The 26,666-nt window shown below is 37.6% G+C and overlaps 1 protein-coding gene across 2 annotated transcripts in view; it reads right to left on the reverse strand.

Annotated features, from left to right (window-relative positions):
- The window catches only part of LOC127854473 (gametogenetin-binding protein 2-like), a 29,197-nt gene extending 3,064 nt beyond the window's left edge, over window positions 1–26,133 (reverse strand). Inside the window, exons 1-11 of one of the 2 annotated variants that reach the window (XM_052389539.1) lie at window positions 25,717–26,133; window positions 24,828–25,021; window positions 22,862–23,005; window positions 22,572–22,670; window positions 20,848–20,958; window positions 20,395–20,598; window positions 10,404–10,584; window positions 6,830–7,051; window positions 5,710–6,094; window positions 4,169–4,278; window positions 3,386–3,475 (exon numbers count right to left, since the gene is read on the reverse strand). In XM_052389539.1, coding sequence (XP_052245499.1) covers window positions 3,386–3,475; window positions 4,169–4,278; window positions 5,710–6,094; window positions 6,830–7,051; window positions 10,404–10,584; window positions 20,395–20,598; window positions 20,848–20,958; window positions 22,572–22,670; window positions 22,862–23,005; window positions 24,828–25,021; window positions 25,717–25,803 — 1,827 coding nt within the window. In that variant the 5' untranslated portion in view covers window positions 25,804–26,133. The remainder of the gene's footprint in view (window positions 1–3,385; window positions 3,476–4,168; window positions 4,279–5,709; window positions 6,095–6,829; window positions 7,052–10,403; window positions 10,585–20,394; window positions 20,599–20,847; window positions 20,959–22,571; window positions 22,671–22,861; window positions 23,006–24,827; window positions 25,022–25,716) is intronic. The other variant, XM_052389529.1, reaches the window with a different exon arrangement.
- Window positions 26,134–26,666: the final 533 nt, after the last annotated feature.

A 26,666-nucleotide genomic window follows, 5' to 3' on the forward strand; every position in this document is an offset into this window, starting at 1 on the left:
GTTCATATTCAATAATCTATTAGATGATCTTTCAAAAATAAAAAAGGAAATATTTTTTTATTTATTTTTTTTTGGGGGGGGGGGGGGGGGGGGGTTGAGAGGGGGTATAATGTGGGGTGTGGTCATTTATTAGACGAAATTTCAAAAATAAAAAAAAGAAACAAAAATATTATTTTTTTTGGGGGGGGGGGGGGTAGGGGGGGGGGGGGGGGGGAGGGTGAGAGGGGGGTATAATGTGGGGTTGTGTTATTTATTAGATGATGTTAAAAAAAACAAGCAAATTCGTAGAATTGATATCCCCCGCAACATATGCTTTGTTTGAGGATGGGTGCAAATCGAACGGATGAACATACTGACAGATGGACGGACGGCGGGGGATATATACTCATACCAAGTTTCAATTAAATCTGCCAAAGCACTTCCAAGATATGGCTCCGGACACAAAAGTGCCTATAGTAAAAAGAATTTTTTCAAGATACAAAGGGCCATAACTCTGGTTTTAACAGATGGTGTACAATGCCATTTGGCGTGAATCATCCTCTTATGCATATATACATGTATACTCATACCAAGTTTCAATGAAATACGCCAAAGCACTTCCAAGATATGGCTCCAGGCACAAAAGTGACGGACGGACAGCCGGACAGCACCAAAACAATATCCCTCCGCCTCTGGCGGGGGATATAAACTCATACCAAGTTTCAATGAAATCCGCCAAAGCACTTCCAAGATATGGCTCCGGACACAAAAGTGCCTATAGTAAAAAGCATTTTTTCAAGATACAAAGGGCCATAACTCTGTTTTTAACAGATGGTATACAATGCCATTTGGCCTGCATCATCCTCTTATGCATATATATACTCATACCAAGTTTCAATGAAATCCGCCAAAGCACTTCCAAGATATGGCTCCGGACACAAAAGTGCCTATAGTAAAAAGCATTTGTTCAAGATACAAAGGGCCATAACTCTCTTTTTAACTGATGGTGTACAATGCCATTTGGCGTGCATTATCCTCTTATGCATATATATACTCATACTAAGTTTCAATGAAATCCGCCAAAGCACATCCAAGAAATGGCTCCGGACACAAAAGTGCCTATAGTAAAAAGCATTTTTTCAAGATACAAAGGGCCATAACTCTGTTTTTAACGGATGGTATACAATGCCATTTGGCCTGCATCATCCTCTTATGCATATATATACTCATACCAAGTTTCAATGAAATCCGCCTAAGCACTTCCAAGATATGGCTCCGGACACAAAAGTGCCTATAGTAAAAAGCATTTTTTCAAGATACAAAGGGCCATAACTCTGTTTTTAACAGATGGTGTACAATGCCATTTGGCGTGCATCATCCTCTTATGCATATATATATATATATATACTCATACGAAGTTTCAATGAAATCCGCCAAAGAATTTCCAAGATATAGCTCCGGACACAAAAGTGCCGGCCGGACGGATGGACGGACAGCCGGACGGATGGACGGACAACGCCAAAACAATATCCCTCCGCCTTTGGCGGGGGATAAAAAATTGGGGGGGGGGGGGAGGTTTGGGTGGGGGGTGTGTGTGAGGGGGGGTATAATGTGGGGTGTGGTAATTTATTAGACGATGTTTTAAAAAAAACTTTTTTTTTGGGGGGGGGGGGGAGGTTGGGGGGGGGGGGGGAGGGGGAGGGATTCTGGGTAGGGGCGTGGGGTATTGTTTGGGTGGAATCCATTGTGGTATTCAGGTAAGTGTTGTTTTGTCAAAGTTATAATAAAATGTGATCATAAATAAAGGTGGGTTCCCACTGCCGTTCCGATCAACTTGATCAACTCGATCATCCCAATCACCGAAATTTCGCGACAAAACCCGACCAAGCTCGACTACAAAGGGTATACACGACTTCTTCTCGACCTCTTGTCGAAAACACACGACTCATTTACGACGTCCACTCAACCATCTTTCCGATTACCGCTCGATCATCTCGACCTTTACGCGAGCCCTATACCCTCTCAGCTCGACCAAGTGGACCTCAGCTCGATCGCCACCAGATCTTCACACGACCATATCGTGATGGTCGTACTACAGTTGTACAAAGCACTCTAAAATAACTTGGGTAGAGGTCGAGCGGATCGGGTACAGAGCTCGCGTATGCTCGAATAGCAATCGGGAAGTGATCGTGTACGGTCGAGTAGCCGTCGGGTAGCAGTCTAGTAAATCTGTACATCAAATCGAATAGAGGTCGAGTGGATCGTGTTGCGATCTAAAATAACTCGGGTAGAGGTCGAACGGATGGGGTACAGATCGTGTAAAAGATGTCAATCCGATCGCCACACGATTGCTTCACGATCATCTTCTCGACTAATACACGACCACTTCCCGAGCGCTTCTTGATCAATTTCCTACACGACCGCTACTCGATATTTTTTGACATGTCAAAAAATATCGGGTAAGAAGCCCGACCAATGCCAACCTACCCAACCGCCCCTGACCACTCATGCCAACCAAACCAGACCAGTACCCGACCGCTTGGTCGGGCTTGATCGAGTTGATCTGATCGGCAGTGGGAACCCAGCTTAAAGAAGTTATGGCAATTAAAGCAAAATGTTCAATTATCTAAGTGTAAAAGGGGCCATAATAATGTCAAAATGCTTGATACAGTGGTCTGGTCTTGTTTATAGGTTGGGGTCATGTTGGTAAGCAAGTATGCAAAATATAAAAGCAATATGTCAAAGGATATAGGAAATATTTGGGGTAGTACGCAAAGTTTAACATAGATTTATCAATAATATGCATATTCTAAGTATAAAAGGGGCAATAATTCTGTCAAAATGCTTGATACATTTGTATGCTCTTGTTTATAGGTTGGGGTCATGATGGTAAACAAGTATGCAAAATATGAAAGCAATATGTCAAGACCATTGAAAATATTTGGGGTAGTACGCAAACTTCAACATTTGCTGCATATTCTAAGTGGAAAAGGGGCCATAATTATGACAAAATGATTGATAAGAGTTGTCTGCTCTTGTTTATAGGTTGGGGTCATGTTGGTAAACAAGTATGCAAAATATGAAAGCAATATGTCAAGGGACAATGAAAATAATTGGGGTAGTACGAAAACTTTAACATTTGCACGCAAACGGCACGGCACGGAAACGCCGGGGTGAGTAGGATAGCTCCACTATATATATTTCATATATAATAGTCGAGCTAATAAAACACATCATTTCATGTTTTACATTTTGTGATTAACATTTAAATTTAAACAATTGAAAAACATAAGTTAACAAATAAGTGTTTGGCTAATGCAATTAACACAGTGCTAACTTGTGTTACTTTATTGACAACAGAGTTTACATATGATATTGGTTCTCAATATCAGTGGCCAGTACTTACCTCCAGCATGTCCTCTAAGCTGAATGTCATCTTGTATTGACCTTGATTACTGCAATCTCCTTTACAAGTGGCAGCAAAATAATCCTCACACTGAATTAAGAAAGATTTTCAACAGACCAGAACCATTTTCGACTCATACAAGATATCATAGGAACAAATGTTCTGACCAAGTTTCATAAAGATTGGACAATAAATGTGACTTTGAGAGTGTTTTTAGTATAGCCATATAAGGAAAATGCCCCGCACCCTTGCGGCCATGTTTTATAATACACAAAAATCATTTTTGAACTCATTCATGTATCATTGGAACAAATCTTTTGACCAAATTTCATGAAGATGGAACAATAAATGTGGCCTCTAAAGTGTAAACAAGGTTTTACTAAAGCCATATAAGGAAAAATGCCCCACCCCAGGCGGCCATGTTTTTCATGCAACCGGAACCATTTTTGAACTGGGACAAATCTTTGGACCAAGCTTCATGATGATCGGACAATAAATGTGGTCCCTAGAGTATTCAAAAAGCAATGTTGAACCCGCACACCGCACAAAAGGTGATCACAAAAGCTCACAATGAGCACATTGTGCTCAGGTCAATGTGCTCAGGTGAGCTAAAATCAAATGCAGAAGTATTAAAAACGACCTCCAGTATAATTATTTGTAAGATCCTTGACTGAAAAGCTGTTTAAAATAACAAACAAACAATAAAGATTTAATTACAATAATCCTTTAAGCCGACTCATAATTCACAGATTGTAGACTCAAAACATAAACAAGCAGTTGTACCTTGTTTCCTTTCGGCTGTATGTTACAAGTATGCCCATGGGGGACGAGTTCTAACAAGGGACACCTAGTGGCCCCAGGGGGGTCACAAATGTGCGGCATGTCCCCATCTCCTGTTGAATAACAGAAAGCATGGTCATGTAGGTAGTATTTGGTTGTTTGTTATATATTTTTATTTCAGATTTTCAGTACTTCAGAAACATAAAGGCGCTCTTCCAACTGAGTTAGCCACAATTTGGGATAATAAATGACTCAAGACAAGTTTAATTATACAAAATGCTAAGGGTAACAGGCTAAGACACTTATTTTTATTATTTTGTGCATAGTCTCCTTATGATAGTTAGTAAGTTTTAAAAGTATGAAAGCAATAGCTTTGAAACTTTAGGAATAAAGTGAACCTTAACACACAACTTAACCAAATTTTCAATGTTCTAAGTATACAAAGAGGCCATAATTCTGTGAAAATGCCAGTCAGAGTTACATTACTTCGCCTGCACAGTCCCCTTATGATAGTTAGTAAGTGTTGCAATATGAAAGCAATAGCTTTGATACTTTAGAAATAAAGTGGACCTAAAAACAACACTTAACCAAATTATCATTTTTTTTTAGTATAAAAAGGGCACATAATTCTGTCAAAATGCAAGCCAGAGTTATCTTACTGCCCAGTCTCCTCATGATAGTAAGTAAGTGTGCCATGTTTGAATGCAATAGCTTTGAAACTTTATGAGAAAAGTGGACCTAAACACAAAATTTAACCGGACGCCGATGCAGACGCCGACGCCCCAGTGATGACATAATAGCTCAATTTTTTTTTTCCAAAAAATAGATGAGCTAAATATTAACGGGAAGTTTACTTTACGCAGCTAATAAATCACATTATATGAGCACTGTTCCCCTAAACTCTACTTTATGCATGTGCGTAAAGTGTCGTCTGAGCTCATGAGGGATGACCCCTTCGGCGTTTATAGAATTTTTTGTTTACAGAAAGTCTCTTCTAAACAAAAATCAAGTCTAGGAGGAAAGTTCATAACTCATAAGCCTGAGTGGGCTGTAACTAGGAGGAAAGTTCATAACTCATAAGCCTGAGTGGGCTGTAACTAGGAGGAAAGTTCATAACTCATAAGCCTGAGTGGGCTGTAACTAGGAGGAAAGTTCATAACTCATAAGCCTGAGTGGGCTGTAACTAGGAGGAAAGTTCATAACTCATAAGCCTGAGTGGGCTGTAACTAGGAGGAAAGTTCATAACTCATAAGCCTGAGTGGGCTGTAACTAGGAGGAAAGTTCATAACTCATAAGCCTGAGTGGGCTGTAACTAGGAGGAAAGTTCATAACTCATAAGCCTGAGTGGGCTGTAACTAGGAGGAAAGTTCATAACTCATAAGCCTGAGTGGGCTGTAACTAGGAGGAAAGTTCATAACTCATAAGCCTGAGTGGGCTGTAAGGCTAATCCGTGACGACACTTCACCCAAATGCTTCAAGCCCAGCTGCCTATAACGAGGCTCTTATGGTAAGAATAAAATGACACAACTTTGTTATCATATTACCATCCAGTGATCCCGTACACATTCCCTCTGAGCAAGCAATGTCCGAGCCTTCATTAGAACTGGGCATGCTGCAGTCACAGGAACCATCCCCGCACGAGGAATACCCGTTATCACTGCTGCGGCTCCCCATTACAGAGATTGGCTTATTAGAATGTTGCATCTTGTCACCACTGGCAGGAAAACCACGCAGACTGAAAGACTTAGCAGCGCCTGTTCTCTGGGGACTGATAGACCCTCTGCCTGTGCGCTCACAACTTCGACAGCTTTCCAATGAGGCAATAGTGGTGTTGGAGTTGTGGTCCACGCAGTTGTGGTGTGCACCACATGCAGACGTGCATGCCTGTGATACCTTCTTTGTCATGGTACATGTTGGAAGTTTATCGCACTTAAACAAAGCAACAAAATTATTTAAAATATAAGACTTAGGGGCAAAAGCAAAATCAACACATTAAAACATTAATATTTAATTTTATGTATATAATCATATCAACTAGGGACCATTTTCCCTTAAGCTACAATTAGCATGATTAACTAATTAAGGAAAACCTTTTTGGCTACTTATTTCCTTAATCCCCGACATTATAGCAAAAATGCCAATTATTTTTTATATTTATTTGTTTTTGCAAATTTGGTTGAAAAAACATGTTTAGGCCGTTAAAATTCTGTTAATTTAACATGACATAAACATAGATCTATATCAATGACTTATAATTAGAGCTTTGTTGCAAATATGACTAATATCCCCACAATGCTATGTCAGCTAGTCCATATGCAAAAACTCAGGAATCGGTGGACCTATGAGCATGAAAACAATTTGATATTCCTTATATTTAAAGTTTCATTGAAATTGCTTGAGCAATATGGAAGTAATTCACTAAACAAATTTATAACATTTTATGCTGACAAACTAACTTACTGACCCTCTTTTAAGTCAGTTGAGATAATATAAAAATACAAACAATAGAATAATTTTAATTGCAATAAAAACCTTAAGATTATCGATATATGGTATTGAAAACACTTTCTGGACTATAAAAATGTCTAATGACTGTCAAATATACATAATTTTATTCACAGTAACTAAATTATAAAAACTCATCAAGGTGTAATCAATACTCACATTATCACATCCAACCTCAAGCCCTTCATCTTCCTTGTCCCCATCCATATTCCCGTTCTCTTTCTGCTCAGGCATCTGTACCAGCTGGCCAGACTTTGCCTTCTTCTTCTTCTTCTTTTGCCTCTTCTTCTCCTGCCTCTGCTCCTTAACCCGGTCCTCCTCCTGTAGCTTCTCACACATCAGCTCCAGGTTGGACACTCCCTGCTTCTTCTCCATAGCCATCTGGGAGGTTGAGATGGTGAAAGGAATCAATGGGTGTATAATGGTGTCAGTGGTGGAATGTTTAACATTAAGACAACTGTTTAATACTTAATTCCACTTCAGGTTATGTTAATATTGAAGTATGATTTGCATCCCATAGCACAAGGTTTCATGTTTAAAAGAATAATGGCAAAGTCCGAAAACAATGTGGTTTACTCTTTTACTTTTATTTCATTTACTAACACTCTAATGCTTGTTAATGTAAGGTATCTACATACAAACTTCCAGCACAATATATGAGTTCACTATTTATTGAATCTTAACCTGGTGACGACAACTTTTTTGCTACAATGAGCTAAACAATAATGATATGTGACACATACTGATGTCCTTAATACATGATTGGACACAGACAAACTCACTATATATACTACAGTGGACAAAAGGACAAAGCGATAATTCATTTTAAAAGGGTCACAATCAAATTTCTCTATTACCAATCATCAAAAGACATTCCGTGTGAAAGCTTGCGCAAAATCTACCAAAACTTTAGAGTTGTAGAAACACAATTACTTTGGGACTATGTAATCTACCGTGATGGTCATCTAGAGCATCGACACAAAAGTCATCACTGTCCGAGTCAGATTATGAAAAACACCAATGTCCCCCTATATGATGTTTGACATTGTAAGATGACCTTGACCTTGTGAAGGATGACCTTGACCTTGACCTTTCACCACTCAAAATGTGCTGCTCCATGAGATACACATGCATGCCAAATATCAAGTTGCTATCTTCAATATTGCAAAAGTATTCATAAAATAAGCGATTTGGGCCACATATATTTGACCTCTGACCTTAAAGGATGACCTTGACCTTTCACCACTCAAAATGAGCAGCTCCATGAGATGCACATGCATGCCAAATATCAAGTTGCTATCTTCAATATTGCAAAAGTATTCATAAAATGAGCGATTTTGGCCACATATAATTGACCTCTGACCTTGAAGGATGACCTTGACCTTTCACCACTCAAAATGTGCAGCTCCATGAGATACACATGCATGCCAAATATCAAGTTGCTATCTTCAATATTGCAAAAGTATTCATAAAATGAGCGATTTTGGCCACATATATTTGACCTCTGACCTTGAAGGATGACCTTGACCTTGACCTTTCACCACTCAAAATGTGCAGCTTCGTGAGATACACATGCATGCCAAATATGAAGTTGCTATCTTCAATATAGCAAAAGTTATTGCAAAATGTTTAAGTTGGCGCAAACAGACAGACAGACAGACCAACAGACAGGGCAAAAACAATATGTCCCCCACTACTATGGTGGGGGACATAAAAATCTGACTGACAGTTACTAAATTCCGGCTCATTCATGTACAGGTCAACGGAAAACTCTTCATAATCACTATCATCTTCCTTTTTCATAAATTTTTCTTACTTAAGTAGCGAGATATATCACATTGAAAGCCCTTTAATGCTGGTTCGTTATTGAGAGCATTAATATGTGTCGAATGTATGTCATTTCCTCTTTGAATGAAAATGGCGAGTAAAGCAAAATGTGTATAATTTCGTGACTTTGTTGTTATTGTTATCGCTAATAACACATTTATTGAAGTGATGTGCGAAAACTTTTATATATTCACTAAATTCGATAAATAAAGGTCTTTTACGGATTTTTATATGAATGGCTTTTCTCTTTGAAAGCTTCTTACTTTTTGGGGACATTACAAAAATCTAAAACACAAACCTCCGCACTTCTTGAAGATTTGTATGCAAAGAATATACTCAAATCTGTTTTTGATGTCTGTTCAAAACTTCAAATGATAAGGTCTTTGTTAAGAAACGTTGAACTAAATGATACAAATTAGCCCGTAACTAGAGCTTTGTCACAGACGTGACGAATACCCCCACATGCCGCATTGACACATAATATTTTGCATGTCGTCTTCACAAAAAACAGCGGACACCATGCTCAATTTTTACAACGCACTAAGTGACCCCTTGACCTAGTTTTTGACCCAGAGAGGCCCATGTTCTAACTTGGCATTAAGATCATCTCCATAAAACTTCTGAACAAGTTTGGTGAAGATCGGATGTAAACTACTTGAATTAGAGAGCGGACACCATGCTGAATGTTAAAAAACGCACTAAGTGACCCCGTGACCAAGTTTAAGGCCCGGAATGGCCCACATTAAAACTTGTCCTAGAGATCATTTAGATAAAACTTGTGACCAAGTTTGGTGAGGATCGGATGAAAACTACTTGAATTAGAGAGCGGACAACATGGTGAGGTTTAAAATGCACTAAGATACCCCGTGACCTAGTTTTTGACCCGGCATGACCCATATTCAAACTTAACCTAGACATCATCTAGATACAACTTCTGCCCAAGTTTGGTGAAGATTGGATGAAAACTACTTGAATTAGAGAGCGGACATCATGGTGATGTTTAAAACGCCCTAAGTGACCCCGTGACCTTGTTTTTGACCCGGCATGACCCATATTCAAACTTGCTCTAGACATTATCAAGATACAACTTCTGACCAATTTTGGTGAAGATTGGATAAAAACTACTTGAATTAGAGAGCGGACAACATGGTGAGGTTTAAAACACACTAAGTGACCCCGTGACCTAGTTTTTGACCCGGCATGGCCCATGTTCGAACTTGACCTACACATCATCTAGTTACAACTTCTGACCAAGTGTGGTGAAGATCGGATTTAAACTACTTGAAATAGAGAGCGGACACCATGCTCAATGTGTAAAATGTACTAAGTGACCCCGTGACCTAGTTTTTGACCCGACAAAGCCCATGTTCGAACTTGGCCTTAAGATCATCTAGATACAACTTCTGACCAAGTTTGGTGAAGATTGGATGAAAACTACTTGAAATAGAGAGCGGACACTTAATACGGACCGAATGACAGACAAGCTCACTCCTATATACTCCCCTAAACTTCGTTTGTGGGGGTATAATTATGAAAATCATAAACATTAACATCCTTCTTTTCAAGCCATTTTTGTTACAATGAAAAGACTATAACGGAATGTACAATTCTTCGCTGCTAATACATGTAAGCTTATAAACGCTCAATCAGAGACACTAAACCTCGGATAGAAATTAGTGTTTGCCCAGATTGTTGTCTGATTTTGTATTCTTAAAAGTATCTATCATATCAATATGACGTGTACTTGGTTCTATTTTTATTATTCTTTGCCTGGGAAACCATAGTACTAAGATAGTTGCTCGTCTGGGCAAGAAACCAGGAAAAAATAGTATCTATCCCTGATCCCTGTGAACAATGAATACAATTTCCTATCATACCAGGAAACAAAAGGTTTGTTAGTGCTCACCTCAAAGCTTTGCTTCAATGCATCTACGCCCAGATAGAATAGTATCTGCCATGTTTGCTCCTCCGCCTTCAGTTTCTGCCATATCCTATGCAGCCTCTCATACGTGTGGATACCCAGGCAGGTCAGCACTTCCTCTTGAGCAATATCCAGGGTCTTGGCGTGACGATCTCTTCTACCGTTGCTGAAACAGCACAAACATGAACAAACTTTAGCTTGTCAGAGAAGTGATTAATTAAATACCCCCCCCCAAAATCAGCATGTAAGAATATGAAGCAAGTAGAAACAATTAACAATTGGAAACAACAGGGGAGTGGCCAATTTTAACCCCAGGGAATATTTTTAACAATTTTTAGGCAACCATAAAACAATGTTACACCCAATATTTAACAATTTGCCCTTGTGGCTTCAGCGCTTGTCTATATAACAATAATGTTACAGAATGTATACCCTCTGGAAAGAGCTTTTTTGACCATTTTTGAAAAAAAACAGGTCCCTTTGGATTGGAATAATGAAGTTGTTCTGATGATAATTGGGAAATTGGTGTTTGATTAATGCTAACAAATAATGTAAAACTTTGAATTAAAGCAATTTCAATATTGAAATCACTATGGTTAAACTTATAGAGCAGGATAGGGAGATTAACAAACAAATTCGTTGAATTGATATCCCCCGCCAATATGCCTCTGGACACACAACATTTCTTGACAGTGGACAACATCAAAACAATCCATCGCATTTTTTCAAAATACAAAGGGCCATAACTACGTTATTAACAGATAATGTACAATGCCATTTGGCGTGCATCATCGTCTTATCAATATATATACTCATACCAAGTTTCAATGAAATCCGCAAAAGCACTTTCAAGATATGGCTCCAGACACAAAAGTGAGCATTTTTTCAAGATACAAAGGGCCATAACTCCGTTATTTACAGATGGTGTACAATGCCATTTGGCGTGCACCATACTCTTATCCATATATATACACATACCAAGGATGAAATTTGCCAAAGCACTTCCAAGATATGGCTCCGGACACAAAAGTGACGGACGGACGGACAACGCCAAACAATATCCCCCCGCCTATGGCGGGCGATAACTAAATGTTGCAATTTATTAAATTAACAACAACAAGAGCTGTGCTTGTGAAACACATTGCATTTTGAAGCCGCATAACATAATGTAAAGTTTGTAAACTGTAAATTCAATATAATGCGCTCCATTATAACGCTGAATCCAACATAACGGGGGTGGGTGTTGGCTCTGTTTTTTCTCCAACCCTCCATTTAGGTATAGAGCATTTTCTTGAAATTCAAATATGGCGGCGTCCGATGTGCCGATTGTATAATGGCTCAATTTTAATCGATTAGAGACTAACCATTACTGGAGAATTTGACAGTGTGTCATTATCTATTGTTTGGTGCAATACAGGTGAAAATAGCTTTTTACTTCCTTTATGTGCCATCTATCTTTTTAATCATTGACAGTTTTGAACAGTTGTACGATACATGTTTCAAATCATTATTATGTGTAGACAATATTAATTTCAATTGTTTGCTTAATAGCAATTGAAAACGTTACAGGCAAAGAGAAATTTAATATGCATCAAGACGAATAGTTCCATCCAAACGTTGCGTAATTATTTACAGAAATTCACTTTTATTTTTGCGTGATTTTCAGGAAATTCCCGGTAATAACATGACCGAGTAAAACATTGCTTTGCATCCAATAGCATTCAATCTAATTTAACCTCACTCATCCATTGGTTGTTACAATTAAACCTGAACAGTGCCTAATGAAACCGCTGTCCCATAATGCACTTATCATTTTCCACTTCCGAAAAATGGAGTATGTTTGTGAAATTCTTAAACACATATATCTTTAAAAATGGTAAATATAATTTATTTTATTGATGTAGTAATTATATAGGATAATCAGAAAGATATGCGCATTCGAAAAGTGTAATGTATACAGTTATCGATACGGTAGGGTTTATATGAATGTGTTGGCAAATGACAACACATCCATGCCATACGGTAATTTATTTTTGCTCAGAACTTGTATCGTGAATCCGTTTATAACGCTGCCTTGTGACTTGGACCCAGTGCTTTCCATAGGCAATTTAAGGGTCCCTCGCCGGGGCGCTTGAATTTCGAAATCATAGTCCGCGGGATGCCTGAACTTTTCCAATCAGTGAATTTTTGCAGTTTCTACAACTAGCCATTCTAAAGATCAAAGAGATAATGACTTCGCACAAAATTTTGAAAGCCAATTTATGATCCTCTGGCAATAAATCAATGGCTGTGAACCAAACTCGAATTTGATCTGTTAGTCATGTAGGTAAATTCACAAAGCAAAAATCAGGTTAAAATCAGGTTAATAAGTCTATAGGAAAAAAGTCTGGAAAACAATTATAATAGAGAGAATAGTCAAAGGCCTACGTTAGCGTTACCGATCGCTGAAATTGTCCTTGGCGATTACAATTCCTAGCTGGCGATTAAAAATAAGATTTACATGAAATTGGCGATTGAAAAAAAAAGACCCTATGCTTTTCAAATGCACTTGTAATCTAACTGCCTGTTTTCAGGCCGTATAAATCGCCAGAAACATCAAAAAGATTACGCAGATAACACGATTATCCACATGGCTAATGTCTTAATTTGTCACGCTTTACACTACCAGATTTTTTCAAACAGTAGGGTTACTCGGCCATTTATGTGATAACTGAATCACTGAAGCGTGCAGTGTAATGACCTATAGATGTAACGATTCAACGTCATCGAATCGACTAGTACAGAATTGTCATTTAATAAGATGGGCGGCGTTATGGCATTATTGACATAGCCACTATAAACTAATTTCCCAAGAAACAGCGATTTTGATTGGCTAAAAAAAGTAGATAAGAGTAACTTTCCTTTACGGTTGCTATGCGACTTGAAAGACCAATTTAGAAAGTGAGTTGCAGATTCCAGGAACAAGAGAGCCTGAAAGGCCCAAAGTCGCTTTCCTGAGATAACAAGATATTATTGGGAGAATTCTTCTGACCAAGTTTTAGGAAGACCGCCCCTTGGAAGCCAAGTTTTCAAGCAAGCATAAATATTTTCGAACTTATCCAAGATATAATTGAGATCAATCTTCTGACCAAATTTCATGAAGATTGGACAATAAATGTGGCCTCTAGAGTGTTAACAAGGTTTAACTATAGCCATATAAGGAAAAATGCCCCGCCCCCTGGCGGCCATGTTTTTCAACCAACTGGCATTTTTTAACTCTTCCAAGATATTATTGGGATGAATCTTCTGACCAAGTTTCATGAAAATTGGACAATAAATGTGGCCTCTAGAGTGTTAACAAAATTTGACTATTGCCATATATAGCCATATAAGGAAAAATGCCACGCCCCTTGACAGCCATATTTTTCAAGCAAAGGTTACCATTTTCAAACTCATCCAAGATATCATTGGAACAATCATCTGACCAAGTTTCATGAAGATCCAAAAATAAATGTGGCCTCTAGTGTTAACACTTTTAGTACAGCCATATAAGGAAAAATGCCACGCCCCCTTGCGGCCATGTTTTTCAACCAACCGGCATCATTTTTGAACTCTTCCAAGATATTATTGGGATGAATCTTCTGACCAAGTTTCATGAAGATTGGACAATAAATGTGGCCACCAGAGTGTTAACAAGATTTTACTATAGCCATATATAGCCATATAAGGAAAAATGCCCCGCCCCTTTGCAGCCATGTTTTTCAAGCAAAGGTTACCATTTTTGACCTCATCCAAGAAAAAAATGGGAAAAATTTTCTGACCAAGTTTCATGAAGATCGGAAAATAAATGTGGACTCTAGAGTGTAAACAAGGTTTTAATATAGCCATATAAGTAAAAAATGCCCCGCCCCCTGGCGGCCATGTTTTTCAACCAACCGGCATAATTTTCAAACTCATCCAAGATATTATTGGGATGAATCTTCTGACCATGTTTCATGAAGATCGGACAATAAATTTGGCCTCTAGAGTGTTAATAAGATTTTACTATAGCCATATAAGGAAAAATGCCCCGCCCCTTGGCAGCCATGTTTTTCAAGCAAACATAATTATTTTTGAACTCAACTGTCATATCCAGATAACACATGTTCTGACCAAATTTCATGAAGATTGGACCAAAAATGTGACTTCTAGCAGGTTTTTTTTTTGCCCAATTTTATAGCGGAAATTTGGCTATGTTCCCAATCCCAAAAAGTATCCAAAATGTGGCAAAAAATTCCCAATTGCCAAAAAAAAAAAAAAAAAATAAAAAAAAAAATTTTATTTTTTTTTTTAGAAAGAAGTCTTATGTGTATTTTATCTCAATTTTAATTCAATTACATCTAACAAAGTATTATATGATTTTTTTCTTTTAATTTGAATGATTATAAAGAGTTAAATCAAATTTAGTATTTCCCTATTCAGTGGACTTTTCATGTGGAAAAAAAGGCTAATGAATATGTTCCCAATTTCATGAAAATGCCGATAAAATTCCCAATTCCAAAGCCATGGGCTATCTTCCCAAAAAGTGGGAAAAAAACTCTGCTAGAGTGTTCACATGTTTCTACTATATACATATAGAGAAAACTGCCCCGCCCCCTGGCGGCCATGTTTTTTCACCGATCTGGACCATTTTCTAACTCGTCTGAGATATCAATGAAAGCAATGTTTCCACCAAGTTTCATGATGATTGGGCAAAAATTGTGACTTCTAGAGTGTTCACAAGGTTTCTCTATAGCCATATAAAGAATACTGCCCCGCCCCCTGGCGGCCATGTTTTTCAACGGACCTGAACCATTTTTAAACTCAACAAACATATAATTTAGACAAACATTTCGACAAAGTAACATGAAGATTTGGCAACAAATGTGACTTCTACAGTGTTCACAAGGTTTTTCTTTTTTTTGGACCTAGTTTTTTACCCATCATGACCCAGTTTCGAACTCAGTCGAGGTATCAATGGGACAAATGTTCGGACCAAGTTCTGATCATGAAGATCGGACAATAAATACGGCTTCTAGAGTGTTAACAAGGCAAAATGTTGACGACGCACTACGGACAAAAGGCGATCACAAAAGCTAACCGTGAGCACGTTGTGCTCAGGTGAGCTAAAAATGGATGGTTCGAACGAAAAAGGAAAGTCGAAGCAACAGAAATTAACACAATTCTTTAGAAAAGAAAGCGGACAGAATTATGTAAGCTCAGGAAATGACCAAATGTTAGGTTCGTGATCGGAGGTTGTCTCAAAAAGTGCAGACGCTAATGTAGAATCAGAACTGTCTTATCTAACCAGTGTATATAAACAGTTTAAAACAGTTTCAAAGTTCTACAGTTAGCTATATTTTTGAATTTATTTATTCAATTTTAATGAACTGACAAGTTCAGGATAGTTTCAGCATGAACATACGTTGAACATATTCCTAGTTTATACAATGTTGGTTCTTAAAAGAGATCTGTGTGGGTTTAACTAATCTTTTCTTTAAATGTAAGAGGGGATCAAGCCCCCTTTTCATGAAAGTGAGGGGGACCAGAACCCCTATCTACGTTTTTCTAGATGCAACCCTGCATATCCTAAATTAGCAACATGGGATGCTAGCCTAAGTCAGTTATGAAATAATACCTGTCAAGTCTCACAGTTTCGCCGTGAGTCTCACGCTGACTAAGTAATTTCTCATGCATTTGTTTAAAAACAAAAATAATGAAAAAAGTAATGTTTGGATTTCATAAAATGTCGTATAGTTATTACCGAGACAAGAGGCTGTTTTAGTGATTTCTAACCTAAATACATGTACCACATGTACCGAAAACTGTTTAACGGTGTTAATGTATCATTTTTATGACGCCACCGGTGTCTATGTAAACAAAAAAATCGGCTGCAAAATGTCAGCAAGTGGCTCACCAGGAAAGAAAAAACTTCAAGCAAAAAAGGGCTAATTTCAGAAAAAATCTTCATTTTGCTCAGGAAATGGCCCCAAAACGCACCACAGGGTGTGTGTGTATGTGGGGGGGGGGGGGGGGGGGGTGGAACGTGCTGTTTGATGCCTACTACTGTAAAAAATTCCAAAATCAATGGCAATCAAGTTCAAATGAACAGTGTTTAATTTTTAAGTTTATGAAAGCCCTCTCAAAATCCATCATATATGACACAGTTATGGCTGAGACAGGAGTCTTTAAGCTGCTTGTGGCTAAATTTGACCTTGACATCTAAGCATGACCTTGACCTTTGAGGTATGGAGACAGGTGTACAGTGTAAGTTGCGACACATAAGCTGATGATGGTTCACATTTGTGAAAAATTATTTCAAAACCCATAAATATACGAAAAGTTGTGGCTGAGAAAGGAATTTTCAAGCTGTTTGATTTGACCATTAACCTTTAAGTGTGACCTTGAATTTAGGTGTTAAATGGGACTTGCAATTTAATTATGGTGCACATTTATACCAACTTATTTCAAAATCTATCAAAATATATGTCAAAGTTATGGCAGATACAGGAAATATCGCAACAGTCATAGGGATGTACAGCTGGAGAGTGTGATGCAGCCTTCATTGAAGTAGGGCTTGATAAATGGGCATATTCTTTTATTCTTGGACAATAAACTACATGCACAACTTCATATCATAAGAACCAAACAAAAAAAGTTAAAATATTTTAAAATGAAATTAGTAGGAAAACTACTCTGGGCAATTATTGACCTGCATTGATCCAGACATCCATTATGATTCTGGTTTTTCTAACTTTGTTTGAATTTTGGATAATATTGACTTTATTTCCATACTCATAACAAAGGGATTTGTTTCATCAATATTTAGAAATTTCAATGATTGGAATTTACTAATGAAATTAGTTTTGTTTGAATTAAAGATTTGTTTGATTTCAGTGAAACATTGTTATATCTAAAAGCTGTAGCCTAGATTTTGAAGAACTACCGTTGATGAAACGGCTCCCAGGTCAGAAAACAACTGTCATACGATGATACCATATGTATTATCAACCAGGTAAATACAATTTTGAACAAGAGCATGGCATAACGGGTGCCACGCTCGGCTACGATACAGTTTTGAACAAGAAACCGTCGGAAACGGCTGATGCTCCCCAAAGTTTTTTTGTCACAATATTGCACTATATATTCAGATAAGAGGAAACGTCTTGAGGGCACAGTAGTTGGGGGGACAATAATTTTTTTATAGAAAAAGTACAAAGTTTAATTGATCGTTATCTCGTAAAACGCGGAGTTTCCCCCGCATTGCCAATGCCAAGGGCCGCCGCGTCGGCTTATCAGTTTTGCCGATCGTTAACCGCCGCGTCCAAAATCATGCAAACGCCGCGTCTAGCAGGATTTTCTTAATCTCCCTCCAGGTCAATCCCTGCGGAGTAAGAAGGGAAATTGGGGAAAACGCGTGGAGTGTACTGTACAGTTAAAGGAAAATTTCAAAGGGCCATAACTCTGTGAAAAATCATCCGACCAGATCCCGCTGATAATAAGCACATCTTCTCTTGGTAGTGTAGCTTCCCATTAAGTTTCATTGAATTCTGGGCATTAATTGCTGAGAAATAGCCTGGACAAAAATTGTGCACAGACGGACACATGGACGGACAGACGAAGCGGTGACTATATGCTCCCCTCAAATTTTTTGGAGGAATATAAAACTGGTAACTAGTACAGTACAGTACATTAAAGACGTTTTCGGGCATCATCATCACACCCTTTTACTGTAAACAAGTGTGACCTATGACTCATAATTAATACGAGAAATTAATTGCAAGTGGTGAACAATTAATTTCTTATAGCGAGTAAGTTGTGCAAATAACACCCAGTTACAATTATGCGATAACAATTTTATTCCAGTACATGTATATTTCATCATGTCCTTTTAGAACTGATTCACCTGGTTTTTCTGACATTTATAATGCGTTTTAAAAAAATTTGTTGAATTAATTACGCACACTTGTAAATGTTTTGTCCGATAATCCATACTTAGAAGACTGATGATGGCAACCGGCCAGTAATCCTCGTGGACAACGTGAATTTCATGCATAATTCTGTCAAAACATTTATTCGACTCGCAAGTTTTTAAACAAATTATCGTTGAATGCATAACGCAACCGTTAATATTTGTTGAAATCTCAAATGGGAATAATTAAATTTGTAATCCGAAACCCATTCCCGTAAGTCAATGTTAACGCGTTGTTAATCCGAACCACACTTCTGAATGTAAATGTAAGCGCAACGTTAAAATATTCTTGCTTCAAATTAGCAGTGCAAATTTATTTTGTGTCGAATATTTTTCTCAATCAAAAAGAGCACGAAAATTATGCAGCATGTACAACGTCACGTCATGTGTATTGTGCGTATATTGAAAGTTTTAACAAGCACATAACACGCCAGGGGATTGACGCATGTTCAGAGGCAATATTTCATCAAATCTATACATAGTCACTTAAAATTTATTTGATACTATAGAAAAATGGCCAAGTTTGTGTTAAAGAAATAATTGAGAGCTTTTATCGTAAATATTTACAAGAAAGTGATTTATAAAAACAGAATAAACGGGATTATCTGGTAACAAATAGAAACTTGAAAAGTATACAGTAATAGAGTGGGGTTGTATTGGGGAATCGTTCGAGTCGGGATTTTACTATAATTACCGGGAAAGTTTTAAAACAATTAAACAATATAACAAAAAATATATATATTTTAAAATGACTGGGGGATTTTCTTGAAGTCATAGCGCACCAAATGACATCTTTTGACGCTGTTTTTATTTGAGTTAAAACGCACCACATAACATGAATTGACACGTAAATTAAAAAAAAAACAACGTCGGGAGGGGTGTCCCCTCTCGAACCACCCTTATCAGCCCCAGGGTACCTAACAAAAATCCTGTGGAAAGCACTGCCTAGTGACCTGAAAATTAATAGGGGTCATCTGCCAGTCATGATCAATGTACCTATGAAGTTTCATGATCCTAGGCGTAAGCATTCTTGAGTTATCATCCGGAAACCATTTTACTATTTCGAGTCACTGTGACCTTGACCAAGTGACCTGAAAATCAATAGTGGTCATCTGCCAGTCATTATCAATGTACCTATAAAGTTTCATGATCCTAGGCATAAGCATTCTTGAGTTATCATCCGGAAACCTTTTTACTGTTTCGAGTCACTGTGACCTTGACCTTTGACCTAGTGACCTGAAAATCAATAGGGGTCATCTGCCAGTCATGATCAATATTCCTATGAAGTTTCATGATCCTCGGCGTAAGCATTCTTGAGTCATCATCCGGAAACCATTTTACTGTTTCGAGTCACTGTGGCCTTGACCTTTGACCTAGTGACCTGAAAATCAATAGGGGTCATCTACCAGTCATGATCAATGTACCTATAAAGTTTCATGATCCTAGGCTTAAGCATTCTTGAGTTATCATCCAGAAACCGCTTTGCTGTTTCGAGTCACTGTGACCTTGACCTTTGACCTAGTGACCTGAAAATCAATAGGGGTCATCTGCCAGTCATGATCAATGTATCTAGGCCTAAGCATACTTGAGTTATCATCCGGATACTATCTGGTAGATGGACCGACCGACGGACGGACCGACATGTGCAAAACAATATACCCCTATTCTACGAAGGGGGGCATAAAAATAGGTGTGGCATGTAGAACTCATCAAGGTGCATCTACAAATGAAGTTTCAAAGTTGTAGGTGGAAGCAATTTGATTTTAGAGCCAATGTTCAAAACCTTTACAAAATGTTAAGGTTTAAGCACGACGCGGACGGCAGACATCGGACGACGAGCTGGCTATGACAATACCTTGGGTTTCCTCAGAAAACCGCGAGCTAAAAATTTTAATTCTGTTTTTTTTTTTAATTTGATTTTATAACTAGTTAAGTGTGGACAAAGTAAATGAAATTAGTCTTAGTATGTGAGACATAGTGCAGCTTTAAAGTCCCTGAGATCCCTACCTGCCACTCAGTTCAGGTTCAGCACGCCCGATGAGATGAGCAATGAAGTCTGTCTCACACAGCATGTGTATGTGCCGCTCCTGGGGGCAGCAGCGCAGGCCCTCATACAAGGCGGGGCAGTATCCCTTCTCCTTGGAGCTATCCACATCTCCGACCAGGATACTGTATGCCCGAAGCACTTTGGCCTTGCACTCGGAACAAAACCTGAACACGGAAATTCTAAGTGTCAGACAAGTTTGAGTATGGGAATTTTAACAAGTTGCTACAATTCATTGTTATCATGAATTATTATGTATGAAGAATGTGTTGCAATGACCTAATGTCTTAGAAGCCGCTAGTTAAAGCCAGCTTGTGAACTGGTAGAATACACAATAGTAACAATATTGACTTTCACTTGTAGACAACTAACATCATCCATTTGCTAATAGTGTAGATGCTAGCTGCAAGACTTACCTGTGCTTTCTGAGGTAGGTCTCAAGTGTCTCGAGCAAGCAGTCTGCGTCTACCAACAGCACCTCCTCTCGGCACTCCTTGGACAGCAGGTCCCAGATGTCAATCCAGCTCCTGCATATGACACACAATGATACAGCTCTCAATACCAGGTCATGTTATCATGTTCATACAGCTTTCTTGTAAACAGGGCTTGTTATCATGTTCATACAGCTTTCTTGTAAACAGGGCTTGTTATCATGTTCATAATGCTTTCTTGTAAACAGGGCTTGTTATCATGTTCATACAGCTTTCTTGTTAACAGGGCTTGTAATCATGTTCATACAGCTTTCTTGTTAACAGGGCTTGTTATCATGTTCATACAGCTTTCTTGTTAACAGGGCTTGTTATCATGTTCATACAGCTTTCTTGTTAACAGGGCTTGTAATCATGTTCATACAGCTTTCTTGTTAACAGGGCTTGTTATCATGTTCATACAGCTTTCTTGTTAACAGGGCTTGTTATCATGTTCATACAGCTTTCTTGTAAACAGGGCTTGTTATCATGTTCATACAGCTTTCTTGTAAACATGGCTTGTTATCATGTTGTTAACAGGGCTTGTTATCATGTTCATACAGCTTTCTTGAAAACAGGGCTTGTTATCATGTTCATACAGCTTTCTTGTTAACAGAGCGTGTTATCATGTTCATACAGCTTTCTTGTTAACAGGGCTTGTTATCATGTTCATACAGCTTTCTTGTTAACAGGGCTTGTTATCATGTTCATACAGCTTTCTTGTTAACAGGGCTTGTTATCATGTTCATACAGCTTTCTTGTAAACAGGGCTTGTTATCATGTTCATACAGCTTTCTTGTTAACAGGGCTTGTCATCATGTTCATACAGCTTTCTTGTTAACAGGGCTTGTTATCATGTTCATACAGCTTTCTTGTTAACAGGGCTTGTTATCATGTTCATACAGCTTTCTCGTAAACAGGGCTTGTTATCATGTTCATACAGCTTTCTTGTAAACAGGGATTGTTACAATGTATCATGTTCATACAGCTTTCTTGTTAACAGGGCTTGTTATCATGTTCATACAGCTTTCTTGTTAACAGGGCTTGTTATCATGTTCATACAGCTTTCTTGTAAACAGGGCTTGTTATCATGTTAATACAGCTTTCTTGTTAACAGGGCTTGTTATCATGTTCATACAGCTTTCTTGTTAACAGGGCTTGTTATCATGTTCATACAGCTTTCTTGTTAACAGGGCTTGTTATCATGTTCATACAGCTTTCTTGTTAACAGGGCTTGTTATCATGTTCATACAGCTTTCTTGTTAACAGGGCTTGTTATCATGTTCATTCAGCTTTCTTGTAAGCAGGGCTTGTTATCATGTTCAAACATTTTTAAGCTCACTTCAAATCTAAATATCAGAGGTCGAAATACATGGAAATTTCTTTGAAATATGAAACATAATATTTTCAGTTTCGCTTTTAAAAAGGTACCAAGTCAGATGAAAATGGGTTTCTGTGTTGCAATCAGCAGTCATTGGTTTTTAAGGTGAACAGAAGAAAGAAGCTTAAAATTACCATTTTTATATATCATACAGTTGTAAAATAAATGTTTATTTTTACAAACTTATTTGAGTATTGCATTTTCAAGCTGTTGACTTAAATCACAACTGTTAGACTTGTTAAAGATGAACGTTTGATATCCATTTTGATTGTAAAAGTTTAATTCCACATACGCAGTTGTCTTGCTCTTGTGATTCTCAAGAGAATGTAAGCTGCAGCGTTTGTTCTTCTTGCTTTTTGGAATGGAATCGACCATACTTGATAATTTGGCACTGAAAATAATGGAAACAGATTAGTATTTGCATACACAATTCACATTGTATTTGCATAAATTTGATTATTAGCAATTCAATCATTTAAAACATGCGCTTAACGTATTTTCAAATAAAATCACTGAAGAAAATAATGACACTAGTTATTAAATTCTATATGTTTACAAATGCATTCAAAAAATAAATCTTACCCATGGATGTAAAACAAGGAATACAGTGCCCTGGGATCAAAAAGGTAGTTTCTGTTGATAGACATTACTGAGGACTTGGTAATGATAAGTGGCTCCAAGGCAGGGTGCTGTGACTTCACCAGCTGATTAAACAAGCGTTCCACACTGAAAGCAATCCATACACAATTTTCAATAAAGACTTGTCATCTGGATATTAAGGTATGCGTCATGGGCTAAATGAATGTGCGCAGTCCACAAAAGCTAACCAGGGACAACACTTTCTGCCAACTCGATTTTTGTTTAGAAGAAAGGTCTATTAAATGAAAAATCCAACACAAAAGGAAAGTGTCACTTTTGTGCTATCAATAAGGTCCTTCAGTAAACATATTGCGCCTGTGTGTGTGTGTGTGTGTGTAAGTGTTCATATAATGTTAAAGTCTTGCTGAATCAATTGCCATTATAAAAACAACTTGATAAATAATTTTTAAGAATTCAGTTGTAAAATATGGAGGATAAACAAGAACTACCCCAAAAGTTATCTAGAGCTATGTCTTGCCCAACCTAACACTTGCAGGGAATAATCGAGAATTTACAATCTATGGGTCCCTGAACTCGCAGATTTTAGACCAATGAGTCCCAGGCCAAAATTAATGAGTCCACCTTGAAAAAGAATGGGTCCCAAATTTTGCAAGATACCAAGTAGTCAAGAAAATATGTCTAAATAACACTAGCTCAATAACTATACTTGCATTAAACTTTTAATTATCTCAAAAACTTGTTGAAACAAAAAAAAAAATATTCAGAGTTATCACTATCTTGTTTACCTTCACATAGGCTTTAACATTATCTGTTACATGAATGTAACCTGTTACAACATTTCAACTTGATTCAACTCATTGATCATATTATTGTTAACATCCGAATTGCAAGCTTGATAATATTATTGTTTACAACCGAATTGCGAGCCGTTGACCTACCGTTATTAAAGTTTAGATTTGTTTGTTTTGGATTTAGCTTCAACACCTTATTTCGGAGGCATTTTTTCTGTATTATTTATGACTAAGTTACACAGAGTTAAAGCAGGTTTTTATCCGGGGACTACAGAAAATATAACACATTCTATTTAAAAGGTCTATTCTAATTGGTTCGTCTTATACAGCAGCGGCTTGACTAGAGCCAATCAAAAGACTTGTAAGAGTCTTCAAGCCTCATTCGGTAAAACTCAGCGTTCATTGCTACACTCTTGACTCGTACACAAGATGGTTCGTACTTATCGCGATTCGCGTATGCGTTAACTGATACAGTTCAGCAATGCGTCCGAGTGGACGCACATATTTCAAAACGATGCGTCTATTTCGATATTTGTGGTTCATAGACGAGGGACGCACATGTAGATTATTCCCTGCACTTGACAAATCTATAAGATGAATTATATGATTTTTTATAATGGAAAACATATATGAGCACAATGTCAAAACCAGTCAATCCCAAAAGAAATTTAAGTGCACATGACATCAGGTCCTGTGAACTTAGATAACTAGCAGGACCAGGGATTCATAGGACTGAAACATAAACGTATATGTCTGAATATATTTGCAAAGTTAAGTCTAATGTCATGCGACGAAAACTCAGGTGCTCCTTTAGCACAAGCTGTTCATTGTTTTTCTAAGCAATTAAGTTGTATGTTTAAGCAATTAAGTTGTATGTTTACATATTTGTTTTGTTAATTTAAACCTCGCTTTATATTAAATAAAATAAACTGTTTCTCTTAAACTATTTTCTGGACATTTGGACCAGCAACATTGGACCTGTCTTTAACACATCAGTCAGATCCGATCCTTTTGGGAATGTCTTGTCAAAACATCAAGATGTCCTCAAACAAGACTGAGCATAAATATAAAGAATAAACTCCAGCACATTATATGAAGCATTTGATGATAATCTGTAATGTTGTATAAAAATCAAGCCTAAACCAAAGTTGTATCACCTTCTACGACATCCCACACACGGCACAAGGTGTGTAAGAAGACTGAGAATGTCTTTACTGGTGACCATCATGGCAACAGCGACCTCATCTTTAGTTAAGGCTCCGAATCGCTGAACAAATCGCTCCATCTTTTTGCACTTCATGCCATTTACATGGTCACAGTCAATGCATTTGTCCGCAAATTGTACAACCATCTGAAACATGAGCAAACTTGCAGTTGAGCACAATTACAAAAGAACACATTTCTTTACTTCAAATCATCAAAGCGACCATGTTCAATGGGTATGATGTATACATGTATTGTGAGAGGACATGATAAGTGTATAAAAGTGTTCCGACATTGCAAAAGATCGTCAGCCAGTTGGGCAATGCCGACAAATATTTCAAAACGCCACTGGTGAAATGTCAGTTATTTTTTCTTTACAAAGTTAGAAACCTTCATGCATATTTCCCACATAACTATTTTGCGTTGACCAGTTTTATGATGTCTAGCCATTATTCAATCAGTTTTTTTAACATTCCTAACTGACAAAAGTGTATTAACTTGCAGCATCATTATATCCTAATTGTGAATGTGATTGCGGAGATCAACAATCAATTCCATCAGCTATGCAAGTGTTATACTTCACGAGCTTCTACTATTGGTGCCGATGCCACTGGGTTTCGATACTTGACGTTGCTTTACTGGGTCACATTATAGCATTTCTAAAATGTTACGTTTTATGCGTTTATAAGTTAACAACACTTTGGAGTACACATAGCCAAGAAGTGGGTGGGGTAACTGACCTTGTATTGGTTTTGTCACCTACTTTCCAACATATAAACTTAAATGAATTGAACATCAAATAAAATAGAGTTTCAACGCGGTACAAAAATCAGTATCACTTACAGTAAGCGATTCGTCCACAAAAAGTGAAATTTGTCGCCGTTCGAACTGATAATCATCTGTACGACAGACTGCAATTAACTTTGCCATTACAAAAGTTTTGTTGAACTGCAATCACAGGGTTAACATGTATTGTTCTCTATGCTTAGGAGTTTGATTTCCAGTCGTATAATTGTGTTATCAATTTTATTTAGGACAACTTAAATGGTCCAAATGGAATTTATGTTTTCGTTTAGATTATTTGAACCGCATAACGCAGCCAAGTAAACGATAATCTTCCGAGCTGTCAAAAAAACGATATAATTTTATTTAGAAACATATTCAATAAAAATACAGTGTTCGCATACTATACAAATGACACTTTTGTAATGGGGACGACAATTTACTATATATTTAATACACAATGAGTACAAATGCCATCGTATTTAGTAAAATAGTCCGTTTTCTGATCACGCGCAGGCGCATTGATGTCTCCATACAACCTTTACTACTCGGCTTAAGCTGGGTTCCCACTGCCGATCAGATCAACTAGACCAAGCCCGACCAAGCGGTCGGGTACAGGTCTGGTTCGGTCGGCATGAGTGGTCGAGGGCGGTCGAGTAGGTCGGCATTGGTCTAAAAATGGTCACATACTAAAAAAAGATACATAAACATGCACGCATATACAGGCGAGAAAATAAAAACCTATGAAAGTAAATAACACAATATAAAACATAGAAGTAGAATTTTACATTTCTCTTATGATAAGTATATATACTTCCTTTCTCACATATGTTCATAAACACACACAATTACACTTGCACGCACACACATCACGCACACTCTCGCACACACAACATGTATTCTATTACATGTTTAACAGTTTGTATTATGGATAAATATAACAAAAATAGTAATTTCTTTCATCCTGTGTTCTGTACTCTATAATTAACAATACAATTGCTAAAGAACAA

Source organism: Dreissena polymorpha, chromosome 1 (assembly GCF_020536995.1).
Source record: "Dreissena polymorpha isolate Duluth1 chromosome 1, UMN_Dpol_1.0, whole genome shotgun sequence".
Taxonomy (NCBI): domain Eukaryota; kingdom Metazoa; phylum Mollusca; class Bivalvia; order Myida; family Dreissenidae; genus Dreissena; species Dreissena polymorpha.